At 42.3% G+C, this 22,718-nt stretch overlaps 1 protein-coding gene across 1 annotated transcript in view; it reads left to right on the forward strand.

The window, feature by feature from the left end:
• Positions 1-9,878, forward strand: part of LOC126482007 (spondin-2-like) — a 251,315-nt gene extending 241,437 nt beyond the window's left edge. The window contains exons 7-8 of the mRNA XM_050105974.1: positions 9,353-9,518; positions 9,812-9,878. Coding sequence (XP_049961931.1) covers positions 9,353-9,518; positions 9,812-9,878 — 233 coding nt within the window. The remainder of the gene's footprint in view (positions 1-9,352; positions 9,519-9,811) is intronic.
• The last annotated feature ends 12,840 nt before the right edge of the window (positions 9,879-22,718 follow it).

Here is a 22,718-nt window from a genome sequence, read left to right on the forward strand (position 1 = left end):
ATTAATACAGTTTCACAATCATTGGGGCGGGTTCTCCAGTGGTTGTTTACTCAACTGTCAGCGCTCCAGAGCAAATCATCAACAAAGATGTCAACTTTTGGCCAAAAACTCTTGACATTTATTTGTTAGAATCTCATATTCTTGCATCCAATCACATTGGACAAACGTCCAACTCAGGGGTATTCGTAAAGACGGTCCCAATAAAAATAATTTTAAAATCTTTAAACATAAATTGAATACGAATAATCTGTACACGTATGCAAACAGAAAGGTCTTAAAGTTTATGAACGCAGGTCATAAACGTTCGATATGTTCTGCTCCTGCTGCACGACAAACATCTAAGTGCTAGCTGAAAGTGGGGAATTGGACATCCAATTTGTTGTAAGTGTTTATCGTTTTCCGCATCGAATCTTAGACAAAATTCCGTCTGCATCGAATTTGCCGACTTACTTCGACCGAACTCAAGAAAGCAGAAAACCTTGTGTTGCCGGCGAGGCGTCTTACAATTGATTGCTCATTGGCGCGGATACTCCAGCGGTTGTTTACTCAACTATCAGCGCTCTAGCCATGGTACTCGAAATTCTAGATCCTGTTCTTTCCATGGATGTGTGTTACTGATATCCAAATGATATATCGTCAAATAAAAATTATATGTGTCCGGTTCATCTTTTTGAACAACTTTGTATTTTATTAATAAATTGTTGATATGATGTGGAAGCCTACAAAACTATATGAAATACTCTAACGATGACCCAGCACATTCGGGATACAGTATATAGCTAACGGAGGGTATTTTGAACATTTCGTGCAAGACAGAGATTCATGTGGGATAGTTGCTTCCTGTTCCTATGTTCCTACCTGTTCCGCATAATGGAAGGACTATAAAGAGTTACAGAAAACGAGTTCTGACATGGAAATTAGCTTTTCCCGAACGCATCACCATATAACATATTTTCTTCTTCTATATGAGGAATGTGTCCTGGAAGTGTGTCCATGCTCTTTTGTTGTACCCTGTCTAAAATTGAAGAAATAACACAGAGTCAAAGATTTATCATCGATATAAAATGTAATTATGACTTGTTCTGTTAAATAATTACAGTGACATCACTCTTCTCAAGCGAAATAAATTATGAATTCACAGTTTCTGAAAACCATCACTTCAGTGTCTAACCAAAAATACTAAATTCATCCACGTGGTCGTTAACGAACGAGTTTCTTCAGCGCACAGTAAAATAGCCGTTACCGTAAACTCCGTGGCGAAGTTGGTGAGCTACCACTGAACGCTATCTGCGATTCTGCGTCGTCGCCAAGCCAGCTTTCAGAAGCGTCAAGGTCATCCCGCGGGTATTGTTTACGGTAATATCCGTCCACCCGCTCAATAAACGTGGCCACCAGATGGGAGCATGAGCGTTTCCAGTTCCCGTTTACACGTAGAGCTTTCGTTGACGATCATAAACAAACACAGCACTGTTTCTGAAACACTCATTTGTTTACGGACATGCGGTGGAAACATGCTTCCTGATTTTTTTTATAGGTATTTGTAAACATAGCTGTCATTACGACAGCAGTCAGAGACCCTCTCGATTAACTACGTGTTTCGCTGCTTCAGCTGTGCTGTAGAGGATGTTCAGCGTTTCCTATAATGCACGCACGGGGATTACAGAGGACGCTTGGTAATAATTAAAGATGTGAATTCTCGAGACCGCTCGCCTTTCCGTTATGCTGAAGTTGCGGTTACTTTCTGTTAAACAGCATAACATGCAAGGAGACGCAGTGCTTCCAACACACTACCACTTCACATGTGTACCTTACAGGAAAAAAAAAGTGAGATCCCAACTGGGCCGAACTTGGGAATTAACAAAAAACGAGTTTAAGCAAACTGATTTAACAAAAAGGTCAATTTTTTTCAACCATAAAACGTGGAAGGAAAATAGTCGTCCATGAGTATTACAGTTAGTAATATCAAGAATCTGTGTGAAGTGCACTTTTTTGTACGACACGATGTAGAACTCATAAATGGATATAGTAATTGATCTTCTACTTTATTTTTCCCAAAGAGCTATTAACGACTGACAAACCTTTTCTACATCTCTGTCACTGTAATATCAGTGAATGAAGACAGCAATATGATCTGAGATGTTGTAGTTGTGGCACATTACTTGGCATTTCTGACACACTGGAATGAAAATGTGCCTACATCACTTGGAATTCAGTGAGTTAAATAATGAGCAGAGAACTCCTAACGGTAATCAAGCTTCTGTTGCCTTGATCACGCCAGAGTGGTGAGATGGACGTTGGGTAGGTCGCTAAGGTGTAAATTGTGGTACTGACTTTGAGGTCCCAATTTTATTTTGTCCACATAATAATCGACCAGAATATTATTGCACCTAGGATACAGGGTACTTGATCAGCTTATCGAGAGTGAGCGTGTAACCCGGATTGACAGTGTATGCACAACTGGGGTGAAAGTATTGGCAGTGCAATGCACTTTCCTTAGTCATCACTGTACCTGTTTGCTGTAAAGTCGCGGCGTGTTCCCGATAACGGCCAAGTGCAATACCATCGTGGTTGAGTAGTACATACGTTGATAGACAAATCCTCGGCGATCGTTGATATACTTATCTTTTAAATCTTTGCGTTCGTTGTCTCTGGTAGAAGTACAGGTTTTGAGTTTTTTCGCTGTAAACCATGAATACATTAAAGTATATTTTGTTGATTGTGTGAGTGGCTATTTTTCACTTGCTTGAACAGCTGATAACAATGACAATAAAATTTGTACAAGCTTAAATTAGTTTTGTCATAACGAAATCTATCTTACACAAAACCACTGAGCACTGCTCTCTAACACTTGCGAATGGGCGAGCATTCTGTGCTCCATACCCTTAGAAAGTTCTAAAATCTTACTCCGTACTTTTCGGCTACTACGTAAGAAAGTAAAAAAGACTGCAGAGAATTTGAATGGATTGGACTTGTCTCTGAACCACATAATGTTGACCGACAGTCTGCTACAAATTTTTTTTTCTACACGGAAGGTTTGCGTTTACTGGCTAAATGAGGTACGTTATTTAAAAAAAATGTTGCTTTATTGTGGTTTGAAGCAGCTCTCCACGCTAAGGTATCTCGTGTAAGCTTCTCCATTTTTTGCATGATTTTGATATACTGATCCATGACTGGTTTTCGTATCGATTGTGATACACTGGTGTTCGATAACTAGGGGCTCCAAATGTCTTCCGATTCCCGGTTCTTCGCGTAGAAATGGTCTGCCATTCGTTCTTTGCCATTCAGATTTCTTTGAGAAGACGGGAAGTTTTTGTACGACCCAACAACTGTGACATGATGGGGAATTGTCACCATAATTTCCACCAATTGCACATGAATTGTTGCACCCTTGTTCTTCTTCTGAGGTAGAGAACGAACTACAACACGATACCCCAGTTCATCAGTGGGGCATGCCATTTCGTTTTGGCTTCTGTAGAACTAGGGAATAGAAGAGAATTGAAGCACTTGAGATGTGATGCTATAGACGAATGTTGAAAATTATGTGGACTGTTAAGGCAAGGAATGAGGAGGTTCTTGCACAATCGGAAGGAATATGTGAACAACACTGACAAGGAGAACGAGCAGGATAATAGGACATCTGATGAGACATCAGGGAATGACTTCCATAGTACTAGAGCGAACTGTAAAAGGCAAAAGCTGTAGAGGAAGACAGAGACTGGAATACATCCGGCAAATTACTGAGGACGTAGGCTGCAAGTGCTATCTGAGATGAAGAGGGAAGAGGTTGGCACAAGAGAGGAAGGAAAAAAAAGGAAGGAAAAAAAAAGGAGGAGAACGTACTACTGAAATGTGACTCGGGGATTTCGCTATGTAGCAGGTGTGTACTTGCAAATGAAATAAAAATTGCTTAATTTCTCCCAGGTGGTAGTTTAACTACGAGTATTATGACCATCCCTTGCAAGCTCCTTTACTTTTTAGACAGCGAAATCGAAATCATGATTACAGGTGCGGTTCTAAAGAAGGAGGAGGAGGGGGGGGGGGGGAGAAGGAGAGGCTTGTCACATATGTTACTGCTACACCTCCTCCTAATATATCTTGTCATTGCCGTCCCCGTCACTTGTAACGAGCCACAAGTAACTAATATTCATCAAAAATAACAATGCATTATTATTATTATATTAAAACATTTTATATCATTTGTTTCCATCAGTGCTCAGCACATTGCTTCAGTGTGACTTCCAAGAAATTGCAGTTCAGATACTAGCATAGCACAGATAATACGAATAAACGTTTCCTTCATGTTTTCTTTTGAATGCTGTTACCAACTATTGAATGTTATTGCCAACTGTAGCGTGTGTGTGTATGTGTGGGTGTATGTGTTATTTGGTATATGTTTCTGTAAATTTAATTGTTTATATGTGTAGCTGCAATTTTTTTAAAATTTTTCACTTGATATTAGTATTTTAAGCTTTTTTGTATTTTGCTATCGTTTATCACCTGTTCGTTTTTCGCAATAGTTCTCTGGATATATGTGACCCTCTATGTTGCTTTTTTAAACTATTGCATATCTGTTATCATATTTAGCAGAGAGTTTATGTTTATATGTATCTGGATAAATAACCATAATGAATGTCGTATTCCAATGCAAGGAAACTACCACATCCGGAAAGCTGTTGCAAGAAAGCAGCATATGATAAACGAAAGCAAAATACAGTATAGAAATATACATGGTGCTAGGAGTATAGGTACAGATATGATTGGTAGCTTAATATGTACCTACTTTAGTGTGTTACTTGCTTTTTCTCTGCGTCTTTGATAGTCTTCCTGCAAACACAGCAAATAGTTTACTACCTTCTGTTTTCTGCACACTTGCAACTGCACCGCGAAGTGAACTATGCTGTCAGTACATACTATTATGTCGCGTCCATGCGTCCATACTTCAATACCTGGCCTGCTGCCCTGGGGAAATTATATGGTAATGGCTCGCTTGTGCCACATTTTTTGGAGGTATCAACCAACCCAAAGACATACTACTCGTAATAGCTGTACTAGCCTGTTAAATGAAGTGAATAATGGCGTAATGTTGTTTACTACACTGTCCTTAGTCACAAATAGAAATATCGGCACTTACACCCCTAACACCTGTATGTATATAAAATGAAAAATTTGAAAAAAATTCAGATATACAAGTACAGACCCAATAAAACAGAAAGATATATCAACTGACACCTAAAACACACATGTGCACTTGCACACATATACACAGACAAAGGATCACACAAACACACACACACACACACACACACACACACACACTCACACTCACACACACACACGCACACGCACACGCACACACACACTCAGACACAGACCATACATTTTAGACATTCAAGAATTGACTATGACATTCAAGAGTTGGCAATAACATTCAATAGTTAGTAAGAAACTTTGAAAAAGAAATGAAGGAAGTGTGCGTCCATTTTGTCAGTGCTGTGCTAGTGATAATTTGAAAGCATATATACTGCTTTAAAACCAAAAGAGAGCAGCAACGAGGAACTTGTAATCATGCGTTTGAAGTATTATTATGTTACATTAAACTAGAAAGTGCCAAAAGTGTCTCTAACCTGGAAGTACAGTTTCTAAAACGTAAAAGAAAATACCATACACATAAATACATATATATTGCAGCCCACAGATGATGATTTTCAAAAAATAAAGCCTAATAGCCGACTATTAGTTGTAGTTCATTTTCTTGACTACTTTGTACTTTCAAAAATACATTAAGTTCTCAGCCTTTGATATTTTTTGTAATTAACTGTTGTGTAATTCGATTGTTTTTGTTATAACGTCGCAAATGGGCATAAGTCACCGTCCACCCCCGATAGGCGGCGCAAGTAGTGTTCTATTTTCGCAGCAGTAATGTAAGCCATTGCACCGATCAGTCTGATGTTGTTCATTGCAAGGTATACGTACCAAATGCTGGAACATTTTTTTATTTTTTATTTTTGACTCGAGCATGTCTACTCGAAAACTTGACGACTGCTTTCTCGCAATATAACTTTACGTAAGTAACCTTTCTATGTTTCTGTCAAACGTTTTTCTATGCATTACCTTGTAGAGCTGTTAAAATTTCGTTCTGAAGAAGACATCCTTAGAGATATCGGAACCTAGGTCAGACTACTAAGAAATTACTTGCAACCCATTGGCTGTGTTATTTCTCCATTCTAATTGCATATTGCATGATAAAATTGGTTTCATTCAGCTGCACATTGACGTACCTCACGTGACAAGTATCCACCTTATATCACACGCGGCTGAGGATTATTTTTGAAGGTGACAGGACAACAGAAGTTATAGGTACTTGGGAATATCATGATCACCCCCCACCCCATCAACCTGTATTCTCACCTGCCAACATTTTTCGTTATTTTCATCATTCATCAATCTTCTACCTGGTTTGATGTTGCCCGCCACGGCGACCAATTCATCTAGGAGTATCACTTGCAACCTACGTCCTCAATTATTTGGTAGATCTATTCCTATCTCTGTATTCCTCGACAGATTTTGTCTTCTACAGCCTCCTGTAGTACAATGGAAGTCATTCCCTGATATCTTGTCAGCGTTTTCCACATCTTCCTTTCCTCCCCGATTCTGTGCAGAAAAACCTCCTCATTCCTTATCTTATCAGTCCACCTAATTTTCAACATTTGTCTGTAGTACCACGTCACAAATGCTTAGATTCTGTTCTTCTCCGGTTGTCACACAGTCCATGTTTCGCTACCGTACAATTCTGTGCTCCAAACGTAGATTCTCAGAAATTTCTTCCTCAAATTAAAGCCTATCTTTGATGGTAGTGGACTTCTGATGGCCAGAAATGCCCTTTCTGTCAGTGCTGGTCCGCTTTTGATGTCCTCTTTGCTCCGTCCGTCATTGGCTATTTTACTGCCTATGTGCAGAATTCCTTAACTTCATCTACTTCGTGACCAACAATCCTTTCTTCGATTTACTCTGAATCCACTTTCTTTTGTTCGTTCCATTCAGCAGATCATGTAATTCTTCTTCAGTTTCGCTGAGGATAGCAATGTCATCAGCGAATCGTATGATTGACAGATTTCCACCTAGATTTTTAATCCCGTTCTTGAACTTTTATTTTCGTCGTTGCTTCTTCGATGTACATATTGAACCAAAAAATGGCTCTAAGCACTACGGGACTTAACTTCTGAGGTCACCAGTCCCCTAGAACTTAGAATTACTTAAACCTAACTAACCTAAGGACATCACACGCACCCATGCCCGAGGCAGGATTCGAACCTGCGACCGTAGCGGTCACGCGATTCCAGACTGTAGCGCCTAGAACCGCTCGGCCACTCCGGCCGGCTACATATTGAACAGTACGGGCGAAAGACTATATACCTGTCTTATACCCTTTTGTTATTCCGTTTTCACTCTTGCACATATTGTATAGTACCCATCTTCTCTAAAGCTTGCCCGTATTTTTCTCAAAATTTCGAACATGTTGCATCATTTTACATTGTCGAACGCATTTTCCAGGTCGACAAATCCTATGAACGTGTCTTCATCTTTCTTTAGTCTTGCTTCCACCATCAACCGCAACGTCATAATTGCCTCTCTAGTGGCTTTAACTTTCCTAAAGCCAAACTAATCGTCATCTCACACATACTCAATTTTCTTTTGAGTCCTTCTGTATATTAGTCTTGTTACCAATTTGGCTGCATGAGCTGTTAAGCTAATTATTCGATAATTCTCGCACTTGTCAGCTCTTGCAGCGTTCAGAATTGTGTGGGTGATATTTTTCTGAAAGTCAGATGGTACATCGCCAGACTCATACATTCTACACAGGTCGCCCAATGATTTAGAAATTCTGAAGGAATATTATCGGTCCCTTTAGCCTTATTTGATCTTACACTACTGGCCTTAAAATTGCTACACCACGAAGATGACGTACCACAGACGTGAAATTTAACAGACAGGAAGAAGATGGTGTGATATGCAAATGATTAGCTTTTCAGATCATTCACACAAGGTTGGCGCCGGTGGCGACACCTAGAACGTGTTGACATGAGGAAAGCTTCCAAGCGATTTCTCATACACAAACAGCAGTTGACCGGCGTTGCCTGGTGAAACGTTGTTGTGATGCCTCGTGTAAGGAGAAGAAATACGTACCATCACGTTTCCAACTTTCGTAAAGTCGGATTGTAGCCTAACGCGATTGCGATTTATCGTATCGCAACATCGCTGCTCGCGTTGGTCGAGATACAATAACTGTTAACAGAATATGGAATCGGTGGGTTCAGGAGGGTAATACGGAAAGCCGTGCTGGATCCCAACGGAGATGCATCTTATCCGCATGGTTGTAACGGATCGTGCAGCCACGTCTCGATCCCTGAGTCAACAGATAGAGACGTTTGCAAGACATCAACCATCTGCAGGAACAGTTCAACGACGGTTGCAGCAGCATGGACTATCAGCTCGGAGACCGTGGTTGCGGTTGCCCTTGACGCTGCATCACAGACAGGAGCGCCTGCGATGGTGTACTCAACGACGAACCTGAGTCCACGAATGGCAAAACGTCATTTTTTCGGATGAATCCAGGTTATGTTTACAGCATCATGATGGTCGCATGTGTGTTTAGCGACATTGCGGTGAACGCACATTGGAGGTGTGTATTCGTCATCGCCATACTGGCGTATCACTCGGCGTGATGGTATGGGGTGCCATTGGTTACACGTCTCGGTCACCTCTTGTTGGCATTGGCAGCACTTTGAACAGTGGACGTTACATTTCAGATGTGTTACGACCCGTGGCTTTACCCTTCATTCGATCCCTGCGAAACCCTACATTTCAGCAAGATAATGCAACGACCGCATGTTGCAGGTTCTGTACGGGCCTTTCTGGCTACAGAAAATGTTCGACTGCTGCCCTGGCCAGCACATTCTCCAGATCTCTCACCAACTGAAAACGTCTGGTAAATGGTGGCCTAGCAACTGGCTCGTCACAATACGCCAGTCACTACTCTTAATGAACTGTGGTATCGTGTTGAAGCTGCATAGGCAGCTGTACCTGTACACGCTATCCAAGCTCTGTTTGACTCAATGCCCAGGCGTATCAAGACCGTTATTACGACCATAGGTGGTTGTTCTGAGTACTGATTTCTCAGGATCTATGCACCAAAATTGCGTGCAAATGTAATCACATGTCAGTACTAGTATATTATTTGTCCAAGGAATACCCGTTATTATCTGCATTTCTTCTTGGTGTAACAATTTCAATGGCCAGTAGTGTAAATCCTGCTGCCAGTACGGCGTGTTATAAGAGCGTGTATGTGCCGCAGGTGGGCAGCACGGCGTGAGGCGGCTGGCGGCATCGCGCTGCGTGGTCGGTGAGTGGAGCGACTGGTCCGACTGCAGCGCCTCTTGCGGAGCCGGCGAGTCGCGCAGGAGCCGCGCCGTGCTGAGGACGGGCGCTCGGCCGTGTCCGGCGCTGTCCGAGGCGCGGCCGTGCGCCGGCGTCGCCGCCTGCACGCGCCGCTTCTTCTCCTGGTGACCGGCCGCCCCCGCCGCCGCCCCCGCCCTCAAATCTCCCACCGACCACTGCCACCGCTGGCGACGCACCTCACCGTGGCCGACCGATTTACTGCAAACGAGGCACAGGCTGGAGAACTGCAGTCCAGGCAGTCTCCTTACTCCATCGACGAACTGTAATGTGGCTGTTTACTACTACGTCATCGCAATGCACGTTTTACAGAAATCGTTTAGAATTTAATTTCTCCACGTTCCTTTTTCATCGTCAGGATGAAATTGATGCGGATATCAAGCATCGTGAATAGAAATAAGGAAGATAACTGTATAGCTATTTAACTGCACTAATTACAGAGACGCTGGAACCAGGCAGATTTTGCATCACACCTTTTATGGTCTTGGTCGAAAGCGAGCTGAATAACACTTCACTTCAGTAACCGGGGTCACGTGGTACAAGGACGTGACACACACCTGTCGTACGTCGTGTCACAGCCCCAACGAACAAATACCACAAAAAGTAGTGAAAGGATTTGTTCCTGTCCACCATTTCTAGTTATTTTCCTAAATCGTTTTTACAAGATACAGTCGATGTTGAAAACGTAATTGTCCTGTTCATCGAAAGAAGTCGGTGATTCTCGCGATTAGAGCAGATCTTTGCATACAAGTTTCCTGTCAAAATTATAAATAATTATAAAAAATTGCAATGTTGAATAGATCACTAAGTGCGCTTAATGTCCCTTCGCTCTCTCTTCTTCTTCTTCTTCTTCTTCTTCTTCTTTTTCTCTCTCTCTCTCTCGTCACTGTCATCATCGCAGCCACTAAACTGGTTTTTCACACTATCTCAGGTGGCCGCCAATCACTTGACAATGGTCTCTAAGGTTTTCCAGAAGTTGACAGGTTGGCGAAATCATGGCTTTTAAATTTCAACATTTCCAAACATGTTACTAAATTGCCGTGCCAGTACTTCAGACTTGTCAAAAGAAGAACGAAGCCATGCGAGTGGCTGTCTACTTCCTGTGTTTTATTTACCAGCGCTAAGACGAAAATGTATTTCGCCTCCTCCTGCGAAAGAGCGTGGGATATATTTATTGTTATATAAGACTGGCTAAAAGCTTCTAATTAATATTAGCTTAAGTGTTGTATTGTGCATTTCATCACGTGCAGTTTTGAATCAGTATGAAGTTTTTTCGAAGAAATCGGCAATATGTCACTCTGTAATATCTGAGGCGGGTCTATGAACACGACAAAATAGTCTTGTTAAAATGTAAACGGCTCCTTATACATGAAATGATATCAACAAAACGATAAAAGTTTTAGAAATGCACATGTAAAAAAAAAGCGAAGGTTTTTTCACACCCGGAGCTGGTTCCTGCAGTACTTTTGAGGGTGGTCGCGGGGTACATACCATGAAATTACGTGACTCTTCCACGTATGCTATGGATTCTTAGAAATGTACATCTACTTATATACTTTCCAAGACAGGGTACAGCGTATCACGAAGAGTGTATCGCGTCAGTATTGCAGATTTTCATTCCAACTTCATTCTCTTTCTATGGAAAATGAGGATGCTCCAGTAAACAATTTGAGGTAGGGAACTTGGGGTCGGAAAAACGAGCTTAAGCAGATAACAAGAATAAAATCACAATATCGTGTACTTATGTATATACATTAGTTACAGTTAACTGCAAATATCATCATTTTCACATTGAACGTACCATTTGTAATGCATCTTACAAAATGTCTCATACACAAGTGACTTTAGATATCCCCATAGGAAATAATGAAGGGGATTCGGGTCAGGTGACCTCGCAGGCCATGGAATAAGACCTCCCCTTTCAACCCAACGAACAGGAGATACAGGACTGAGATAGTTGCGGCCACCCACACTGAAGTCAGGCGGTGCGCCGTCATATTGTATGGACAACCTCTCACTAACAACCAAGGGTACGTTCTCCAACAACTTACGTAGAACTCTTTGCACGCAACTCAAGTACGGGCGGATATTCAGATGGCATCATGTCGTCCTAGTAATCCGGTTCGTGCTCCTTGTTTCTTTGCAGGAAATAAAGAATATACATGTAAATAAAAAGTACAGTACGTGTAAACTTGTACGTATGTTAAATATAAGTAAAAAACTGGAATACTAAACAAAGCGTCAGACAAGTTTACTTCCATATCTCCTTCAGTTGGATTCTGTTACCCCAGGTTCCCTACCTCAAATTGTTCAATGGAGCATTCTCTATGTCCTGTTACATTCTTGCACGCTCTAACGGGAACATTCTGTGTATCTCTTTACGCACTAAGCCGTCTTATGATCCTCACCAGATATTACCATAGTATTGCATAACAGTAGCCCTGTTCTCTTCAAATACAGGCTCTCTAAATTTAATTAACAGGGTTTCCCGCGAACTGCTTCGTCCTCCAAGAACTACAAGTTTCCCGAGCATTTCTATTACACCAACGTATGGGCTACTGCCTTGTTGCGAAAATAGCAACGCATATCTGAATTAGTTCAAATTCAAATGTTCAAATGTGTGTGAAATCTTATGGGACTAAACTGCTAAGGTCATCAGTCCCTAAGCTTACGCACTACATAACCTAAATTATCCTAAGGACAAACAAACACACCCATGCCCGAGGGAGGACTCGAACCTCCGCCGGGACCAGCCGCACAGTTCACGACTGCAGCGCCCTAGACCGCTCTGCTAATCCCGCGCGGCTCTGAATTAGTTCTGTGCCTGCTGCCACGCCTACTTCACAGTTTGTCCAAGTCTTTCTGCAGTTCCTTCTGATCGTCTATCGGAGCTTCTTTCATGTATACAACAGCGAAAAATTTTACAGTGCTGCTGTTCGTCCCTGATAAATCGTTTACGTATATTGAAAACATCAGGCTTCCTTGGGTCACATCCTATAATACATCCCTTTTTGCGGAACATGCCCCGTCAAGTACTACGTGTTGGGTTCTATCAGTCCGATATTCCTCAAGACAGTTACATGTATAAGTAACGTTAATTTCGAAAGCAAGTGCTCCTAACACATAAAGGAAATGCATTTGCAGTTGCGAAGATGAATCACCATCTACTGTATATAAGAAAGACGATAATGGAAAATTTGTGCCCTACCGGGACCTGAACCCGGCCTTAACAGGTTCGGCTATCAGTGAACGAATCACGGTCAGACCCTAACTTCCACCACATGTCATCGTCCTTGTGTGACAACCTTCTCTTGTACGTTACGTATATTCCCGACCACGAAGGATATTTTTACTGAGAGTCGAGTGCCTGGTATTTCGTAGCTACTAAAAAAGAGGATCATACTGATGCTTAATGTCTATAAACGGCAAAGTGGTTTCTCCAGTAAACAGTTGATTTCCTAAGACGTTCCGCCTTGGCGTGATTATCTCTTGAACAACACGTTTGCTGGAGGCAACATCCAGGACCGCTTGATGAATCTGACACACGTCGGTCAAGGGCCAGCAAGCTCTCGCCGCAATCTCCGACAGTGGGCGAAGCGCGGCTGCAGTAAGTTAATTGTCCTTGCTCCGGACTCGAGTGGATCACATTTCCTCTGATGTTTTCGCCGTCGTCGTTTAGACGCGTCGTCTGCAGCTGGTGGAATCTGTCCCAGAAGTGACCGGCAGTTTAGAGGGAAGGTCGCGACGTGCGGAGGAGCGGGCCAGAGAACAAGTGCGTGTTACACAACCTGTCGCCCGGGCCTGACAGCCTTAATTGTGCCGTAAACATGGAAGCTCATCGTCATGCCGCTGAAATAAAAAACACAGTCTGTGTTGTGACTGCACAGCCGTTAGTGTCTCGAGAGCTCATTGCAGGCGACGACCTACAGCTGTTCTACACTTTTATGATACCACAGAAACCGTGGCACGCATGTCAACTTGCATACGTAATGACTAGCAACACAAAACAGCAGGTTGGACGCTGTAAAGTCTGAGAGAAAGACTGTAGTCCGCAGAGCGCAAGCAGGAAAAAAGTTCAGTCGTTAAGGGTGTTTAAACGGTAAAATCACAGAAGAATGCGTGTGCGAGGAGTGTAAAGTTAGAAAGTCATAGAAACAGGAGAACACTGCAGTTTAAATGCGTGAACATTATAGATTCAGTGCGTTCGCTTTCTACAGGAAACGCTTATGAATGATGGCGTAAACTCTCATCACACGTATCAGAAAAATTATTGTGGATGTACAGTCATATCGCTAGTACCATTGGCACACTGTCTGGACTGCATGATACGCACTTATTCAGCTCGCCAGTACACCTATTAACGAAAAGTCGAATTGTTATTTACACACAATTTTCGTTCACATATGTAGCATTCTTGAATAATGTATTCTAGAAGTTCTCCCCTCTTGATTAACATTTGTGAGTTACGAAGGTATAGGCTGTTCCAGTAATCCGAAGTCATGCATTTCAAGGAAATCGATGATAGGTCAAGTGAAGAAAAGCTTTTACTCATCTTGAAAATAACAGCCGTATTGAGATCTATAGCAAGAGTGTGTAGAAACAGTAGAAATACATTAGGTGTTTTGTGAAAAATGGTTTATTATTGCAATGATTCTGTTGCGACTCATTTCAGATTTAATAGTGATAATTTGAATACATCCTGTTACCATTAACATCATCTCAAATAAGTCAATACAAATTAAGTCTATTTAGAGAATGTAAATACTTCTTTGTACATATATTTGTGTATAAAGGAACTAAGTCACATATTTTAAATAGTATTTATGGTGATATATTTATAACTTTGTATTATTTATTGTATAAAATATACTGAAAAGATAATACTACATCTCTTCTCTACCCTTTTTTTGCTACTTTTACCGAGTATCGAGAGAACAATTGTGAACAATTTTGCGATATGTAAAAGAAATAGTTCCATGGCATTTTGGAAACCACAACGCTAAGTCAGAGAAGTATGTTCATATTGTATTGAACTTAATTCCTCAAGTACCTGCTGAATTTGATGTTTGGGCATTGGTTTTCCCAGATTATATTTGAATAAATCTGTCCATAACATCTTGCACACAGTTCCGTCGATGCGTCATCATTTCGATGGTACGCAAGTGCCTCAGCCGTCCATCTGTAGCTGGAGCAGGGTGCGGGCGACAACTGTACACACATGGGGCTCAATGTTTTTATGAATACCTTATTTACCATACAGGAACCCAATTTAACGAGATGGAAAACACTTTTTAAAAACCAAAGCTTATTTGCGGTCCGAATAAACTTGAACAGACCTTGAATAACACAAAAATCTTCTTGAAATTATAATTAATACAAAACAACTCAGTCTGGTTCCATAAGGGAAACCCAATTAAAGACACAACACTTTAAAATATACGGCCTTCGCCGTTCAATAGTTCTTCAGCAGTACCTTTTTGTACCAGATAATTTTCACCTACCGATATAGTACTCAACCACCCACGTCTAACCGATCAGTACACCACCTATACACCTTATACACGATCTAGCCACATTAATGTGACCACTGTCTGTGTTCAATGACAACGTGAAATAACTTCTGACAGACGGCAGATAGCAGCACTGGCAGTGTAGGGTGCTACAGGCGACAAACTTGTGCTTGTGTCTTAGGAGGACACCATCAAACAGCCCCTAGAGGAAGGGCTGTGGAAAACTATTCAGCATCATTTTTTACCAAGTGCTCTTTAAAACAGTTTACTAACCAACAATACTTTTTTTCCTCAACAGAAACGAGATATAAGGCTTCACTGAAAAAAAATTGAAGATTAAATTGAGCTTTTACACTTGAGAAAAGGATTAAATGTGAAATTTCACAAGGGAAAGAGTTTAGATATCCTTTAGTCTTTTTCTTTTAAATTACAGCTCATAAAATATTAATAATTAATGTAAGTCTGCAGGATTTCGTGGCTGTTGTCATTAACGTTAAAATCTTCCGGCATGTTAGGCCGTCTCATATTTCCTCTAAAATAATCGACGTTTCGACCCCTTTCCTGGAATCTTCTTCAGGATCTCCCGGTGTCCACTAATGCCAGAACACTGTCAGAGACCAGTGTCGAGTTCTCTTATAATGGGGTGTTTTCCCGCGTTTATGCTGGAGAAGTGGGAGTATTGGTTAAAATTCTTGTGGGTACCATTGGTGGGCCATCGCCATAGGTTAATATTCCCGCGCTGATGCAGAAGATTGGCTAAACTCTTGTGGATACTATTGATGGCCCATCGTCATTAGATAGAAAGGCACTATTCTACACTTACGTTGGAGAATGGTTATTGGTTGAAATTCCTCCTACTGCTATTGGTTGGCCGTCATCATTTGCTAGATGCGAAACGGACAGAGCAAGAGAGGGGGAATGTTTACCCAAAATATTATTGTCTACGGAGGTGACTTGCAGTGCGTTGTTGCTCTCTATTGAAATGACAGGCATTCTTGGATATTTAAACCGCGTCTCGGACCTTTCTTCTATAAATGTTTGTTTCCTTAGCCAGAAAATGTACGTTATTAAAGTCGATGTCAAATCCACAGTTCCCATGATGTTCCGCTACTGCCAGTTTTACACTTTGTTTTAGCCGCGTGTGCCGTTCGTGTTCCTTAATGCGTTCTTTAAGAGTTCTTCTCGTTTCGCCTATGTACACTTTGCCCCAGCCGCGTGTGCCGTTCGTGTTCCTTAATGCGTTCTTTAAGGGTTCTTCTCGTTTCGCCTATGTACACTTTGCCGTAGCCACATGTCACTTGATAGACACCTGCAGGTTTTTCACTTTCCGAACGATTCTGTTCTATTACAAAGAATCTAACACCTCGAATACCTGTCTCACCCAGTATGTATGGACTACATGCCACTTCGCACCACCACCCAGCACAGAAGCAAGCAGTGCTCAACACGCTGTGTTCATGTGTCTTCCTTACAGCAGTGACGACAACTTGGAATTGAAGGTGAATTTTTTAAAGAGGACATTGAAGGCAAATGGCTATGATAGTTGTTCAGTCGACAGGGCTCTTAGGAGGAATATTAATCACGCTAATAACAATGACGAGGAACCGCCTTCTCATTCTATCAGATTACCATTCTTTTCTGGTGTCACTGACCGCTTTGGCAGAATTCCAAAAAAAAAAAAAAAAAAAAAAAAAAAGTGTACATAGGCGAAACGGGGTAGCAGAACATCATGAGAACTGTGGCTCTGACATCGATTTTAATAACGTACATTTGATGGCTAAGGAAACAAACTTTTACAGAAGAAAGGTCCGAGAAGCGATTGAAATTTCCAAGAATGCATGTAATTCCAATAGAGAAGACGGCTATAGGCTCCCGGCATCCTGGCTACCCGCCATCAAGGAAGTGAATATGCGGCCGCGGTGTGTGAGCGGCATAAACAACGCGCTGCAAGTCACCTCGGCGGACAATAATATTTTGGGTAAACATTCCCCCTCTCTTGCTCTGTCTGTTTAGCATCTAGCCAATTATGACAGCCAACCAATAGCAGTAGGAGGAATTTCTACCAATAACCCTTCTCCAGCGTAAGTACAGAATAGTGCCTTTCTATCTAATGACGATGGGCCACCAGTAGTATACACAAGAGTGTAGCCAAGAACACCCCTTTTTCTGCAACAGCGCGTGGATATTAGCCTATGACGATGACCCACCAATGGTAGCCACAAGAATGTTAACCGATACTCCCACTTTTCCAGCACAAACGCTGGAAAACTCCCCTTTATAGGAGAACGCGATACTGGTCTCTGACAGTGTTCTAGCAATAGTGGACGCCGCAAGATTCTAAAGAAGATCCCAGCAGAGGGGTCGAAACGTTGATTATTTTAGAGGAAATATGACGCGGCCTAACACCCCAGAAGAATTTAACTTTATTAATAATTTACAATGAAAGTCATGCCGAGGCACACCATAAACTGAAAATTGCAACAGAGCAATAGAGCGGCCCCACGTCAGCTTGTGTTACAAACCCGCAGACGACACAACGTAACGCAGGCGTGGAACCAGCCACCCAGGCGACAACAAGTTGAGAGAGGATACGTTGTGTACATAAACATAAAGAAGAGGAATGGGGCTCTTTCCTCGACCAGAAAACCCGAAAATGGGGTTGACCCGGTGGCCGGGAATTTGCTATGGTATAGGCTTTCCGATCGTCTAGTGCAGAAGGAGACATGACCGGTGGGCTTCGCGGAATCGCGCCCGATTCTCCGGGAGCAACCCGGGTACTATGCGAACAAGTGCAGCCACGGAAGGACTAAATTGGTCAAGTGCTGCATGTCAACAGCCGCACTTCCCTGCAGGGAAAACGCCGACCACAACGCTCACACCAGAAAAACTGTCCGCCAACAGTGGTGACCAATTTCTCTCCAGAAAGCCCTACGCTCCATGGGACACACCATACATCATAACCGCCTGTTCCCGACTACCACCCTGCTTTTCCGCACAGCCCACTTCCTCTTTTTAGCAGACAGAAAACCAAAGACCTTCTAACCGGGAAAGAGCGTCTTCAACTCGATGGGCGCGGGCTATTTAACTCGACGCATGGCTCAGTGGATATACACGGTGTAAATTTTAAGTTGACAAACCAGAATAACTCTAAAAATAAGCTTCACACAAAAAAATGTGTAGGATCCAAAGTTGATTATTTTCGAGGGGGACATCTGCTGGTGCTAAAATTAGCCCCCTGGGGATGGGGTGGGAGTCAACATTAAAATTTCAAATGGGAACCCCCATTTTACACGCAAAAATGAGAACATGGATTTTCTTGAATGGCAGTGCCAATTACCAAGAATCAAAACAAATGTTTAAGGCAAAATGTACGTAGTTTTTTATGTAGAATCTGATTCTGCAATAAAAAATGGGGGTTCTTATTTGAAATTTTAAAGTTGGAGGGCTAATTTTAGCACCAGCAGATGTCCCCCTCGAAAATAATAAACTTTGGATCCTACACATTTTATCGTGTGAAGGTTATTTTTCGAGTTGTTCTGGTTTGTCAACTTAAAAGTTACACCCTGTATAAAGGGTGTTCGGGCGGACGCGGAAAAAAATGCAATCATTTTCGTTTTATGGAAAGGGAGCGATTTATCTAATGTCCGAAAGTCCACGATCATTGGCTTTTGGGTCAAGGGCAGAAGCATTTGCAAGACGGATAAGTGCGTAAGCTGTTCACGTCTCGCCTTGCTTAAAGTATACGTGGATGGCAGAATGGTACAATCCAAAACCAACACCAAGGCAGCTTTGATGCACCACAGACCATAGAAGACAGGGATGAACGAGGCTGCGGAGATGTGTTCGGGCGAATAGGTGTGCAACTACTGAGCAACTGACCGCCCAGATGAACCAAGCGGGTACCAGCAGTGTACCCTCAACGACCGTTCAGCGAAAGTTGCTACGTATGGGCCTCTGCAACAGGTGCCTTTTTCATGTATCCATGCTGACTGCTGTTCATCGTCGAAGAAGGCTGGAATTTGCGCCCCAATACCGGAACGCAAATGGACGCCCACTGAGCGGGTACAAGTAGACTTTTAAGGGGGGACGTTGTTGAAATTGACCATAAATGTCAACTTTTGATTTATTTTTTATTTGTTACTACAACTCATCAACTCATGGACAATAAGTTCCCAAAGTTTCAATGTTGAAATCGCATCCGAAGTGACTGAAAATTAATTAAAAGTGTGACGCGACCTCCCTGCCACGCCAAGCTCAGAGGGATAATAACCCCTACATTCACAAGGAGAGGCTTCCAAATTGTATCCTGGATCTTGTCAAGTCCACTTACAGGTTTCTGGCCGATCCTGCACTTCTCAAAATATGTGTTCATGGCAAAACCTAAAATCCAAATGAGTCTCTAAGTTCACTCATATGGAAACGATGCCCTAAAACACAGTTGTCAGAATTGCAACTTATGATGCAGTTATTGTATTTGATGATGGGGACGTCGGGAGGATGAAGGTATTAGGAAGAACGGGCTTCCAGATAGGCAATTTTACTCACGACATCCTGAGAAAAATAGATTTACAGCGCGTTTCTGCAGCTGAAAAGTCAGTTGAAGACCTGGTAAAGGAAAGAAGACAGACAACAAGAAACCAGAAGAGAAGCCTTGAAGCGAAAGACGACCCGAGTACAAATGTCGTGCCTTCTGAAGAAGTGACATAAGGAAAAAAGTTAGGTTGAACTTTAAATTGCGTTTCCTGAAAAGTTTATGTACCTTTTCCTCAGATTCTATGAATGCTAGAATTATGAAATTTTGTACACATATTTCTGTAAACTTAATAAACGTTGTCTCAAGAGAAAATTTTGAAATTCTGATTGCAAGCTGAGATATGGGGTAAAGTGCTTGGAATTTTGCATGAATTTAAAATTGTACTTGTGGAATTATAATCAAAAAATTATGAAAATTCTCCTATTTGACTATTCCAAAAACCTCATGAGAGAAGCTTACAACATATAAAGAGATGAAACAGAAAAAAAATTGTAGAAATCTCTTGAATACTTTCTGAGGAAAAGGAGCATACATTACTTTTTGAATATAAAACTTCAAAATTTCATTCAAAAAAGTTGAATATATATATAATCAAAGGATTTTATAGGTAAATGTTACTTCCATGTAAAGCGTGGTACAAAATTTCATTGACATATCTCCAAAACTGTGGATTTGGTGCATTTTTGAAATAATGTGTGTTTTTCATCAACGTCCCCCCTTAAGATATAACACGTGTTATGCTCCATCGAACAGACGGCAGTTGGTGAAACGCCTGAAGAAAATAATCATGGGAAGGGTCCAGGGTGGAGGAGGCAGCATTATGGTCTCGGGAATGTTTTACTGGCATTCGCTGGGTGATCTCGTCGTTCTGGAAGGCACTGTGGATCAACACGTGTTGCATTTACCGTTGGAGACCATTTAAACACCCAAAAACAGCTTTTTTATCCTCGGGAGAATGGCTTCTACTAGCAAGGCAGTGCAACGTGTCACACAGCTCGCTGGGTACGTGCGTGGTTCGAAGAGCACCAGGATGAATTTACAGCGCTTCCCTGTCCACCATACTCCCGAGTATAAAACCAGACTATAATCTGTGGGACCCCCTTAATCGGGCTGTTCACGCCAGAGATCTTCAGCATAGAAATTTATCGCAGCTGGCAACCGGAATGGAGTTGGCATGGCTCCACGTCCCTGTCTGTGTCGTCCATTGGCTGACTATTCCTGCACGTCTCAAAGCGGTCTACGCTGCACTAGGTGGGTATTCAGGCTTTTGACAGGGCGTCACATTAATGTGACTGGACAGTGTATAAGGAACTCATTCATACAACAGAATATAGTAATCGGTTCAATAACAATTAACATAAAAATCCTAGAGTAAGGAACATATTTCCAACACAAGTCAAGATAGGACCAGCAACTTCGGTAACATAAAGTCTTTATTGTAATTCCGTCAGAACGTATCGTGTCCCGAGAGGGAGTGAGATTGATCCATGGGTCTTACCTCGTTCGATCTTCTCAAAGAGTAAAAGTTGGCGCGGGCAGCTTCTGCAACTCTGACAGCTAGAAGGAGCAAGCTAATGCTAAGGTGCAGGATACGGAACTCGGTGAAGAGTGGTTACTGTTGCAGGGTAGAATTCATAAGATCCCTTATAGTTTGACAACTGAGAATCCCTACTGGCACTATCTTGCACTACTTTCTGTCAGTTGAATTTCTTACTCTGGAATCTATCTCCCTGGTTGTTGCCGCGCCGACGCTAGCGAATCGTACTAAGTCCCCCACGTCTGCCGTAGAACGACACAGGTTTCGTGTCGGTATGCTCAGCAGATCTCGACTGACTGTAAGGTCCTCCTGAGCCTCTATTTATACAACCTTGATGCATCACGGAAAGCTTCTAGAATGTTCTATACCTTCTCCCTGGAGGCTGACCACGTACTTTGTATATTTCCATCATCATGTGATGTGAGAAAGCTACTTTGATCCCTGTTATGCGTTCGGCTACAGTGTCCAGCTAGCCACGAAACGATATTTGTCTCCTGGCGCCGTTTCGTCGGTGCTGGCCCGTCTCGTCGACAAATACTGTAGCACTGCTTCCGTCCAGTAGCTTACGCCTAGCTGCCTTTCCCGCTGAATAAGTCGTAATACATTTAATTTGTACTCATCGCAACAAACTGCGTTTTATTGTTCTGGCGTTTCGAACTATAACTGTTAAAGTTGCATTAACAGTGCTTTGTTAGACCACAGTCACACATAGGTAATATGTCTACATCTACATCCATACTCCGCAAGCCACCTGACGGTGTGTGGCGGAGGGTATCTAGAGTACCTCTGTCGGTTCTCCCCTCTATTCCAGTCTCGTATTGTTCGTGGAAAGAAAGATTGTCGGTATGCCTCTGCGTGGGCTCTAATCTCTCTGATTTTATCCTCATGGTCTCTCCGCGAGATATACGTAGGAGGGGGCAATATACTGCTTGACTCCTCGGTGAAGGTATGTTCTCGAAACTTCAACAAAAGCCCGTAGCGAGCTACTGAGTGTCTCTCCTGCACAGGCTTCCACTGGAGTTTATCTATCATCTCCGTAACGCTTTCGCGATTACTAAATGATCCTGTAACGAAGCGCGCTGCCCTCCGTTGGATCCTCTCTGTCTCTTCTATCAACCCTATCTGGTACGGATCTCACACTAGTGAGGAATGTTCAAGCAGTGGGCGAACAAGTGTACTGTGACCTACTCTCTTTGTTTTCGGATTGCATTTCCTTAGGATTCTTCCAATGAATGTCAGTCTGGCATCTGCTTTACCGACGATTAATTTTATATGATCATTCCATTTTAAATCAATCCTTATGCCTACTCACAGGTAATTTATGGAATTAACTGCTTCCAGTTTCTGCCCTGCTATACTGTAGCTAAATGATAAGGGATCTTTCTTTCTATGTATTCGCAGCACATTACACTTGTCTACATTGCCATTCTCTGCACCATGCGTCAATTCGTTGCAGATCCTCGTGCATTTCAGTACAATTTTCCATTGTTACAAGCTCTCGATATACCACAGCATCATCCGCAAAAAGCCTCAGTGAACTTCTGATGCTATCCACAAGGTCATTTATGTATATTGTGAATAGCAACGGTCTTACGACACTCCCCTGCGGCACACCTGAAATCACTCTTACTTCGGAAGACTTCTCTCCATTGAGAATGACATGCTGCGTTTTGTTACCTAGGAA

Source organism: Schistocerca serialis, chromosome 5, assembly GCF_023864345.2.
Source record: "Schistocerca serialis cubense isolate TAMUIC-IGC-003099 chromosome 5, iqSchSeri2.2, whole genome shotgun sequence".
NCBI classification, from domain to species: Eukaryota; Metazoa; Arthropoda; class Insecta; order Orthoptera; family Acrididae; genus Schistocerca; species Schistocerca serialis.